The 12,503-nt window shown below is 40.6% G+C and overlaps 1 protein-coding gene across 1 annotated transcript in view; it reads left to right on the top strand.

The window, feature by feature from the left end:
* INTS9 (integrator complex subunit 9) overlaps positions 1-12,503 on the top strand; it is a 130,673-nt gene that overhangs the window by 65,395 nt on the left and 52,775 nt on the right. Inside the window, exon 7 of the mRNA XM_052644881.1 lies at positions 12,379-12,499. Coding sequence (XP_052500841.1) covers positions 12,379-12,499 — 121 coding nt within the window. The remainder of the gene's footprint in view (positions 1-12,378; positions 12,500-12,503) is intronic.

The raw sequence follows: 12,503 nt of genomic DNA on the forward strand, positions 1-12,503 counted from the left end.
TGGTGGGCAAAAACCAGAAACTGTTGAGAGGTAGCTTGGTAGAGAAGAAAGGATAACTTGGACCAATCGGAGACTGTATTTCATTACTTCGTGTATCCTGAGCATAGTTCTGATCCCCATCAAGCATTTTGTTTTGGTTTCTGAGTATGAGATGAGCCATAGTTACTGATAGGGAAAGAGAAGAGTCTGATTATTGGAAAGATTACACCAAGGTGACAGACAGTGAAGCAAGCCATGTCCTCTTTTTTTTCTCTCTTGAAGAAATTAGCATAAATATTAGAACTGGTAGAAAAATGTGAGGAGCTATTTTGTAATTGACATAAGACAAAAAAATTCTCTCAAAACAGTCACCCAGAATTTCATCTCGTGCCAGAATACTAAAAGCATTCCATGTGAACATTTATGTTGAAGGATTTACACCCCTTGAAAAGTTCCCCGTGTCATAAGCCAGATGATATCATATGTCCCAAGACACTGTGACAGACTCTATTGCGAATCACTGTTTGCTGCTGTCACTTAGTACAGTGACCAAATGATACAGCTGTATCTTTTCTTTGTATCTCAATTTATTTTTGAATTCCTGCATTCTCCTTGTTCCATTCCTATAAAATGAGGTTCACAAACTCAGATACCTCTAGGGATGAGAAAGGGGTAAGTAAGTAAGTACAGGAGTGGGGTTGGCTGCCAGGATTCATGGCCCAGTGACCACACCTCTCCAAAGGGGCAGCTGATGCACAACTTCAGCAGTTTTGGCCATATGGCGAAGCTAGCCCATCACTGCCAAAACCTGATTTTTTTTTTTTTTAATGAGAAGCTCTAGATCTGAATGTTTCACATGTGATTTTTTTTCCCCTACCTTTTAAAAAGTTGGCTCTGACATTAAAATAAAATTCTGGATGAACACCTCAAGCAGAACACTTCCATGAGTTGGATTCAAGCCCCTAATTTTTGATCTAAACATTATACAAACTGTCTCGTGGTCAGGTGTTTAAAATTAATGCATGTTAGTAGCTTAAATTACTCATAAGACCATCAACCAAAAAAACAATACATGAAAATCTTTCAGACTCATTGGTTTCTGACAAATTCCCTTAAATCACAGGAAGTTAGTTTGAATTAGCATTTGATTTAGTATTGGTGTGTTTACCAACCCGCCATCCCCCCAAAGAAACCATTATGCTTGCTTTTGGCAGCTGTCAGGCTCCCCAACTCAGTTGACGCTGCTCCCTGAGATTTATTTAGAAGTTAGCTATCCTTCTTCCTCATTTTGACATTGCAGCTTACACTTCTTGAGAGATTTTTGAAGGGTAGGGTAAGGAGAATCCCCTACCATAAAATTTTTGAGCCTCTGACATTCCCATATACACTTCAAAATTTAGATTTTTAATGGGAAAATTTAAAGCACAATATTGCACTGAAGAAACTAACCATCCTCTAGTATTTTTTATGTAAGTGTAGCATTTTTTGTAGGACTAGAAATCTACAATTATAATGAAGAGACTAAATCATTACAGGATATTGTCATAATCCTCTGACTAGCATTAAGGAATTATGCATCGATATATTCCTCGCTGAAATGTTATGGTAATTTTCAGTACTCAAGAGCTTAAAATGTGGGTTTATACCTTATAGAAGACAATTAAAAAAAAAAACATATTGTACTTGAAGTTCCTCTGTTCTGACACTCCTTGGGTATTTATAGATGAATTTATCAGGTCTCACTATGTAATAGGAAGAAAATTAAAGCTATGGGCTTAGAGGTCAAATAGACTGGTGTTTGAATTTCAGATCTGCTTTTTGGCTGCAGAAGTTTATCTCTTCTAGGCTCTGTTTTCTTGTTTATATGATAGAAATAGTATTAGCAATGTCACAAGGTTGTTGTGAGGACTAAATGTAAAGTCCTTAAAACAGTGCTAGGCACATAATAGGTGCTCAGTGAACACAAGCACACCAGCATCCTTTCTCCCTTCCATGATACACGTGGCTCACATCACCCCCCTTTCAGTAACCATCACACATCTGCCTTCCTCAGCCTTACTTGTCTTTCGGCGCTGCCTTTCCTAGTGAGAGCAACGTATTTAGTATGGCAGAAGGGAAGTTATTTTCCTAATCCACCTGTTGATGATCGTTAGCAGTATCATTCAGATTCAGGGACTCAGTCTTCTTTTCTGTAATATAGGAGAATTGAATTGAACACAGTTCGCTTATGTTAGAATTTTTAAAGATGTCTTTAAGCAGGTTCTCAGAGAGTGGCCGGAGAAGGCAATGGCACCCCACTCCAGTACTCTTGCCTGGAAAATCCCATGGACAGAGGAGCCTGGTAGGCTGCAGTCAAGGGGGTCGCGAAGAGTCAGACACGACTGAGCAACTTCACTTTCACTCCTCACTTTCATGCATTGGAGAAGGAAATGGCAACCCACTCCAGTGTTCTTGCGTGGAGAATCCTAGGGATGGGGGAGCCTGGTGGGCTGCCGTCTGTGGGGTCGCACTGAGTCGGACATGGCTGAAGCAACTTATCAGCAGCAGAGAGTGGTGGTACTTTGATGGCGTCATCACAACTTTGCAGTTCCAAAAACTTAGTCACTTCATTTCACTTAGAGTCAGTTAGCCTCTGACGGGCAGGTACTGACTGATAGACAAAAATTCCATTTAATTACTTTATTCTGAGAACTAGTCCATCTGCCTAGGACTCTGTTTGGGGCACCAAGTCCACTTAAAGAGATCAAATTATAGATAAGAGGGTTTTGATAAGCAGGAAATGAAAGCAGAGATGGTTTAGGCCCTCTCAAGAATTATTTATGTCATGCTTTGGTAGCCTAAACAATTGCCTTTGTGCTTTTAGGAGAGAAACTGATCTAAAACAAAAATCAAGGTTTATAATCTGATTTCAGTTTAGTATTAAGAAATTTTCAGGTTTTGCTTTTGGTAAATTCCATAAAGATCATCAGGCTTCCCTGGAGACTCAGTAATAAAGAATCCGCCTGCCAGTGCAGGAGACTCAGGTTTGATCCCTGGGTCAGGAAGATCCCCAGGAGAAGGAAATGGCTAATCTCCAGTATTCTTGCCTGGGAAATCCCATGAAGCGAGAAACCTGGCGGGCTACAGCCCGTGGGATCACAAAGAGTCAGACACGACTGAGCAACTCAACAACAAAAGCAATGAAGAGCATCAGCCCGCTGACACATCTCCATCCTCCCGCCACCTCCGTGTCTATTAAGCACACTTCACTATAATGAGAGGAAACAAATTTTTTCTGCTTCTTTTCTTCTTTGTATTCTGCTCTTTTATTTATTTTGTTCATTCAGTCATTCATTCATCAAACACTTAGAAAAAGCCCAACCAGTGTTTTATTTACAAGCTTTTAAGTGGTCCCTGTGGACCTAAAAGTCTTGCTCTTTTACGAAAACACAGGATCTTGTGCTGGTAGGATGGAAGAACAGACGGCAGAGTTCTGGCGTGATGCGAAGCCCTGGGAAAAAATGTTTATTAAGCACTCAAGTGTGATAAAAACAAAACAAAACAATGAAATCTTTTAGAAAGTACTTATTAAACATTTAGACTCTGAGAACTTGACTTTGATAAATTAGAAAGCCAGCAAAAACAGAACTAGTTCCCACTGGGTTTCCTTATCCGACTTATCCTTAATCAGCCAATAATCCTAATGGCTTTGAATGGCTCTGTGAAGGCCTCTCTATAATTATGGCCTCAAGCGTAAGTTTTAGGGAAAGCTGAATTAGATGAGATGTTAGGAGATAGAAGGAGAAAGGGACCGTGTAACTTGAAAGAGTAAAAATGGTGTTAGCGAAGGGAATTTGGGGGTAGAAACAGGAAACTCAGAGGACTTCAGTCTTGTTTGTTGATTAACTCCCGAGGGCCTGGCATGATAAGTTTGTAGGGAAATGCCCCCCAAAGTTTAAGGCATAGTACCTGTATCCAAGGAGCTTGTTGAGCAAAGAATAGGTACAAAGTGGCGAGACTCAGGCCGAGCTTAGCAGGCTATGCAGGGTTGAATGAGGAAAGAGGTCATTCTAAGATAAGAGAATATTGTGGGCAAAAACATGGCAACATGACACGATTGAGAGGGGATTGGCTGGGTTACAATTAGCCAGTGCTCTCCAAGAGGGAGAGAGAAGCATTGCTAGCTAACCCTGCACAAAAGAATATTCAAAGACTTGTTCTTTTGGAAAAGCCAACAACACATTTGACTGATTTCCTGGTTGAAGTCTTTTGTCTGGCAGATAGAAAATTTATCAAAATTGTTTGTGAAAACATAGTCACCAAACCTGTGTGATAAAGGAAACGTCTAGATGTTTCCAACAGAGAAATGACAGTTAGTTAGTTTTAGATCTGAAAGTAGTGTAGTCTGTATAGAAGGTACCAGAATAAGATATGCAAAGAATTTAAGCATAAGTGTAAGGGGGAGGAGTTCATAGACACTGAATAATCATAAATATATAATGTTAATGATATAGTCTACATATACACGTGTGTATGATTACTCATTTGCTGTGGTCTTCAACAGTTTTTGAAGGAAACATTTTACCGTCCAGTTAGATTTATGAAGGGAAGAAAAGAGATTAGGTGAATTATTCAATGTTGCAACTAAAGCAGAAATCAAATTTAAATTGGATATGATGTCCATGCTACAGATGTTCTGTACAGTTAGAGTTTGTAAAAATGTCATTGACCAGACCTGAGAAAAACCCAAACTTAGTTGAAAACGGTGTTTCTGTACCAGAGCACGGCCCAAGACGCTTCCTAATTTGTTAGTAACTGGGTCTCCCACAGGCCACCCTTTTCTCAGGCTTCACTAGGAGGATCCCCTTCTTGGCTCATTCACATCAAGGTTGGAAGGATTCAGTTCCTCAGGGATGTTGGACTGAAGCCTCCCTCGGGTCCTTGCCACATGGGCCTCTCCTCAGAGCATCTCAGAGCATGGCAGCTGGCTGCATCAGAGCAAACAGGAGGCCGGAGGAGAGATTGTGGACAAGAAGGAAGTACAGTCCTTTGTGACCTAATCTTGCAAGTGACCGCTTGTCACCTTTGTCATATTCTCTTCACTAGAAGCTAGCCGGTAGGTCCAGCCTGCATCTGGTAGGAGGAGCTCACACAAGGGGGCAAGTATGGGAGGTGGGGAGCCTAGGAAGCTGTGTCAGAAGCTGTCTGTCACCCATCCTAAGCTGAGCAGGTCACACTTGAGACGAGAGTCGTGGGAGACCTGCCTGACCTTGCTCTTCTGGCTTGCTGATCAGTTTCTCCCAGATGCTTACCACCTTGCATGCTTTCTTAGGGCTTACCTCTCCCCAGACTTTGCAGTGAGCTTCAAATAATACAGACACATGGATCAGTGGAACCAAGTAGACAGCCCAGAAATAAACCAATGTACCTAAAGTCAGTTAAAGAATGTGCATCTGATCTAGCTGGCCTGTGACTTGTTAGCACAGTCTCGAGCAGAGGTGTCTCTATGGTAGGGCCTTGGCAGAGCTGAGAGCAGTTAACACAGATCCAAATGAGATGAAAGATGTGGTTAGGCATCATTATTTATCACTCTAGCCACTCACATAATAACCTTCCAGCTCGGGTGACAAGTTAAGAAACTCCTGCTCATACTAAACCCAAAGAAAAAAGTCTTTATTCTTAATGAAGGGCAGTCCTGGGAAGCCCAAGCCATAGGGCCTCCTGATCTCAAGGAATTTAAACGAGGCTCTAAAGCAGGGCTTCTCAGGTGGCTCAGTTGGGAGAGGGAAAAAAAAAAACTCACCTGCCAATGCAGGAGACATAGGCTTGATCCCTGGATCAGGAAAGATCCCCTGAAGGAAAAAAAGGCAACCCACTCCAGTATTCTTCCCCAGAAAATTTTGTGGATGCAGGAGCCTGGCGAGCTATAGCATGGGGTCGCAAAGAGTTGGACATGACTGAGCACAGATACTCACTCAAAGCAGGGGAGTAACTTTGGTTCTTCCTTGAGACTCTCTAGAGCAGTGCCTGGGCCACTCAAGTTCAGTGTCAGGTCCATCTAAAGAAATTACCCTGGGTTAAAGTCCACTACAGTACTGTTGGAAAAAGCTTGTTCTGGGGCAGCAATCGCTGTTTATGTTGGGGAAGGTTGGAGAGAGTCCTCACCCAGCCTCTGTTCTCTGGCAGACACTTCTGTGCATTCTGCCCTTCACTCCTCACAGGACAGCTCTAAGAGGGAGGTGATACTCTCCTTTTTCACTAATGAGGAGACTGCGGCTCACAGGTAAAGAGGCAGTGCTGAGATTTACATCCAGACAAGTCTAAATTGTCTGCTGTTCCCCTGGTGTATCTCTGAGAGAAAGCTCTCCTTCCTCAGTGGGTGGAAGATAGTAGTGGGGGTGCGGAAGGAGACAGAAGTGTCGGTGGCGGCCCCTTGCCATGAACCTGCTCTCAGAGAGGGCTTCTGTGCCACTTCCTGGGCTCTGAGACTCCGTCAGCCATCTTCTCAGCACACGGGATATGCACCTGGCCGAGACAGGTGTCACAAGACCTGAGAAAAGGTGATAGGTCGCCTAGATTTTAAAGCAGGAGTAAGGCGTCCCCAGTGGCTCAGTGGTAAAGAATCCACCTGCACTGCAGGAAATGCAAGAGACACGGGTTCAGTCCCTGGGTGGGAAGACCCTCTGGAGGAGGGCGTGGCAATCCACTCCAGTGTTCTTGCCTGGGAAATCCCATGAGCAGAGGAGCCTGTTGGGCTACAGTCCATGGGGTCACAGACAGACAGATGCAACTGAGCATGCACGCACGTTGTCCACACAAAATAAGAAGTGGCCAGTGGAATGTTACAGCTTTGAGGGAGCCTGGCACTTAGAGAGCTCCTTATATAGTTCAGTGTGTAGAATGTAGGCTGAGGCAGGACCATGATACAGAAGAGCCTTAGAAGTCATGCTGAGAGCCTTCAATTTTATCCTGAATGTAATGGTGAACCATTAAATTGGAGGAGGGAGGAGAGAGAGAGAGAGAGAGAGAGAGAGAGAGAGAGAGAGAGAGTGTGTGTGTGTGTGTGTGTGTGTGTGTGTGTGTGTGTAGAGATTTGCATTTTCAATGTATCATTTAGTCCCTTCTGGGAGAGAAGACAAGTATGCAGGCAAGGATGACTTATCACGGTTTTCCATGTCTCCTTTTTTGAGCCTTGTACTGTTGTAAAAATTTTTTCAGACTAGGTTCCTGTGAGCCAAGGCCTTTATGTTATACCTATTCAATTCCTTATAGGACTTCAGTACTGTGGCCATAATCAGAGCTAAGTAAATATTTATTGACTCAATATTGTGAAACCTAAGTCAGTTCACTCTGTAGAGGACAGGTGCATGGAATAAGAAAATCTTCACCTGTTTATGCAGAAGGTAACAAGGAGGATTGGTTTTATTTTGTTGCTGCAGAAACAAAGGTGAAGAGAGTTGGACCTACATGACCTGTGTGCTGTTTTTACTGAATCTCCATTCCATGTTTACAGTATTATGACCATGGAAATACAATTCACTGGCCATATAACATTGTTAGGACTTTTTTTTCCTTGCACAACTTTCTGTTTTCCCTTGAGTTAGTAATTATCTTGTTTGTTTATTTGCTTAGTTTTCTGTGTGCATATATGCTCAATTGCACAGTCACGTCCAACTATCTATGACCCCTTGTCTATAGCCTGCGAGGCTCTTCTGTCCATGGGATCTCCCAGGCAAGAATTCCAGAGTAGGTTGTCATTTCCTTTTGCAGGGCATCTTCCCGACCCAGGGATCAAACCCGCGTCTCCTGCGTTGGCAGGTGGATTCTTAACCACTGAGCGACCTGGAAAGCCCTTACATATTATATTACTAATTGATCTCTAACCTTTCCCCCATTTGTCTGAGTCTCTCCTCAGTATGTTCAGACTTGATGAACAGTCTGACAATTTTATCTTCCTGTTCTAGAAGTCCCCTCCCTGAGTCTTCACTCTTACCCCGTCTGGTGTCAGATGCTCTTGGGCCTGCTACACAGCATTCAGTCTGGGACTTTCTCCACCTTGATCCTATAGATTCCTTCACCCTTTTCTTCTGTTAGAAGCTCTATTTTCTAGGCCTTTCTTTTTCTGGTTTACACCTTCATTTTTCCAGGCACTTCCTCCACCAGCTCCCTGAAAAAGAGTGCATGAGAAGTAAATTTTCTGTGAGCCTGAACATCTAAAATGTCTGCATTCTACCCTCACACTCCGATAGAAACGCAAACCAGATGTAGTTTGCTCATAGAATTTTTAAAGTATTGCACTATTTTCTTCTGTCTCCCAGAAATGCTGTTGAAAAGTCCAGTGTTATTAAGGCTTGATCTCCTGTATGTATGCTGTCTATTCTTCTGTGGAGACTTTTAGAATCTTCTCCTTGTCCTTAAAGTTTATGGTGGTGTGTCTTACTTAAAGATAGTTTACATTCATGGACTGAGCTTAGTGTGTCCTTTCAGTCTAGAAAAGTGTCGGCAGCTATGGTGAAGTACCTGTTTTGTGTCTGAATCTGGCCTGCCACTATTTTTGTAAAATAAAGTTTTATTGGCACACAGACACACTCATATCATTGTGGTGTTAATATGGCCAAGTTGAATAACTTGACAGAGACTGTATGTGGCCTCCAGAGTTTAAAGCATCTGTGGCCCTGTATCTAAAATGTTTGCTGACCCTCAATCTAGAAAATGGAGAATTTCAATTCTGGTTTAAAAAATAAAATTTCCCCCCCTTCTATAATTCCTTTTTTCAATTTTTGTGTATTTTTCAGAACTCATGTTATTTGAATGTTGAACCTCCTGGACTGACACTCAAATAACTTCTCTCTCCTCTTTACCATCACTTTGTTTTGTTATTCTGTCTGGGAATTTCTTTTTATCTCCCAACCTTCCTATGAATACTTTTTTTTGTCTCTGCTACTAATTTCTTGTTTTGACATAAATTTTTCTATATTTTTAAATTAACCTTTTTATATTGTAATAAAAAACACAGATACCAAAAAAAAACCCATAAAGCTTAATATATAGTTAACAAGTTATTATAAAGCAGCTACCCCTATAAACACCACCTAGGTTAAGAGAGACAAAATGTCTGGTAACTCAAAAGCCATGCCTCTGTGCACCAGTCTAATCACAGCACAGGCTGAAACATACATAGAGCGTGGATTTCAGCCCATCACCACATCACCCTTCTTGCAGCTCAGATTGTCCCATCAGTGAAAGCATATTCAGTTTATCCTCTACGTCCTTTTGTTGCATCGTTTGTAGTTTTTGATTGTTTGCTTGTTATCTAACGTAGCAGGATGTCTAAGACTCCTCTTTTATGTTCCTATATCTGGAATCATCCATTTCTCCAGGAAACTCTGCATTCTTTTAGTGGGAAATGGGATTTTGAGCTCCCATTCTGGCTGCTAACAATGCTCACTGTTACTGGATTGGTCAGTTGTTTCGAGGCCTTTTTGGAGGACAGAGAATATATATTTTTCTCCTGCTGCTTTTATACTTTTACTGTGTCTATCTTGTCAGAACATGTAGCTGTTACATACTGTCCTCTCTCCCTTCCAACTTCATTTGGCCTTTCTCCTCAAGGAACTCTGCATTTAGTACTATCAGCCCCTGTATTGATGTTTCTACTGTAGTCAGTTTGGGTTGTGTGAAACTCATTCTTCAGATGATATATCAGGATGGAATCATGAGAACTGTATTCTGTGAGTTCGTGCTGGTTAATAATTGTTTTCCTGTGCTCTGTGACCTTGAAAGTCAGTTTTGCTAAATATATAATCCTTGGCTTGCATTTTCTTTCTTTGAGTCTCTTAAATATGTTTCTCTATTTTACTCTAGAAAAAAACAGTGAAAACTGTTGAAAACTGATGTAGTCTTTTCTTGTTTTCCTTGTAAATAACTTGCCCTTTTTGCCTCCATGCCCAAAGATTTTTCTCTGTAATCTAAATATTTTCCCAGAATATATCTGGTGTTAGTTATTCTGGGTCAGTATTCTCGGGTCTGCATTGTGTTCTTTCAGTGTATAGTTTCTTTTTATTTCTAATTATGGTTTTTGGTATTCTGTTCCCTTGCTTGGATTTCTGTGAGGGACTCCTGTTACCTGTATGTTGTATCTGTCTTTGCTCTCTTGGCATATCTGTTGTGTTTATCCACTCTTATGTATCTTTCAGTTTGGTCTTCATTCCTGAATTCTTATTAAATTTCTAATTCTTTATGTAGTTCTGTTCCTTCATTTTTAAGCTTTTCTCATTTCTTCATTTATATGGGTCTTTTGTGTCTTGAATATCTTTTTTAACGTTTTTAGCTTATTTTGAAATCTTGTTGTTTTGTTGGCATGCTTTCATTGTATAATATCATATTTTCATTTATGACATTTTCATTTATTTCTTTTCATTCTCTTAATGACTCTTCACCCTTTTAGTAGAAGTCTCTTCTCATTTCTTAGGTACTGTCTTTTATTTTATCTGAGAATAATGATTGTTATTTTCTACCAACCTAATTTATTTCCTCTCCTTCCTCCATTTGTTTTGGCCTTTATCATTTTAGAGGCTTTATTCAAATACATGGTGATCCTTGGTTATTGGTTCATATTTAAGAATTAGACAGTTAAAAAAAAGCTACTTGGAAACTCTGTGTGCCAGGTCTTGTTGAATTCTAGACTTTACAATAACATAGTCTAGTTAGGTAATTTCACTGTAAAACCCCAATGTCAGTCAGTATCTTTTCATTGAGGGTTTTTTTTGTGTGGGTTTTGTTTGTTTGTTTTTTGGGTTTTTTTTTCCAGTGCTGATCTTGTTTTTCAGAGAAGGTGCTTCTAGTCTCCTACCCTGCAGGGTATAAGATTAACTGATAGTGTTCTGCTCTGAGGACAAGAAAATCGTCCCTCTCAGTGTGTAAACTTTTGCATAAGGAGGTTGCTTCCAGATGATGCTGGTTTCCCCTGGTCCAGACTCTCGTTTTTATTCTCCCTAGAGAACAGTCTCTGGTGACATGCCTGGGAGGGGAAGGGGCCATTGCTGAGCTTTATGGATTAGGTGAGAATTAGTAGGTTCTATTTCTTAATCAGTTTTTTGTAGGAATTTTCTTGTTTTTAGGCTCACCTTTAAGCTCACTTCAAGACATACCTGTTGTTTCCCATTGCTGAGCTTTTCGTGAGTTCTGCAGTATAAATTAAGTGACTTGAACTTTCCTGGGTCTGCGAAATCAGTCATTATTTGTCTTTCTACTTTCTAAAATGCTGTTGCTATTAGCTCGCCTCTCATCTCTTTGTCTTAAGGTCCAGTTGTGTGTGTGTGTGTGTGTGTGTGTGTGTGTGTGTGTGTGTGTGTGTTTGTGTAATTCTTTACTATTGTTCAGTGTCAGTTTAGGAGATAGAACAGAGCTACTGCACAGGTTCCGTTCTCTGGAAATCCCTTCACCTGTATCGTACAGAGAATCTCAGAGAAGTCACTCTTTAGGTCTATTCTTATTTGTGTTTGAGCAAAATAATATTGGATAAAATGTCTTTCTAATGACACATTTTTGTTTGTTTTAATGAGTGCTCCTGATGCTGGTCTGAAAAGTTACAAAAATGTGTTTTATTTTCCTCTTTCTGCCAAGCCTCAGATGTGTTTAACCTAGTTCTTTTCTATAACTTTGCAGGCCCATGAGTAATGTTTATTTCATTTATCCTTTTTGAACAGGGAAGAGAATGTGAGAGGTTATACAGAAATGCTCTATATTAAGAGATATAAGCCCTTAGGATAGCCACTAAGGAAATAACTTTTAAAAAAGTGAAAAATCATGAAGGGATTTCAGAAGCTACATCAGAAAATATTCACTCACTATTTTTAAAAATCAGTGGAGGAATAGAAGAACAAAAAAAGATGTGATATATAAAAAACAAAAATTAAATTGGTAAATGTAAGCCAACTATTATATTAATATATCAGTAGTAACATTAAGTGTGAATGGCTTAAATAGTTCAGATGACCAAAATTATCACATGGGTTTAAAAAGACAAAAGAGAAGATCCAGCTATATGCTGGATAAAATCAAGAGTAGAAAAACAATGGAGAAAAATCAATGACTCCAGAAGTTAGTTCTTTGAAAGGATCAACAAAATTACCAGACCTTTAGCTAGATTGACCAAGATAAAGGGAGTTCAGCTTAGTTCAGTCACCCAGCCGTGTCCGACTGTTTCCCACCCCATGGAGAGAATACTGCAATTACTAGAATCAGAAATGAAAGAGAGGAGAGAGCTGCCAACCTTACAGAAATAAAAGTAATTATAAAGGAATGTTCATCCTGTGAACATCAGGATATGCCAATAGGTTGGACAGCTTAGACAAAATGGGCAAGTTATTTGAACAGTATTCTCTGTTCGTAAGAACTGACTTGATGATCGGTTTCCAGGCTCCTGCCTTCTCCTCTCAAGGATGCAGTGGAAGTCTCGACCTGGAGAAGATGCTACACTATGCAGGAGGTGAACTCGGCCCTTAGTAAGATCCAGCTGGTGGGATATTCTCAGAAAATTGTGA

Source organism: Budorcas taxicolor, chromosome 8, assembly GCF_023091745.1.
Source record: "Budorcas taxicolor isolate Tak-1 chromosome 8, Takin1.1, whole genome shotgun sequence".
NCBI classification, from domain to species: Eukaryota; Metazoa; Chordata; class Mammalia; order Artiodactyla; family Bovidae; genus Budorcas; species Budorcas taxicolor.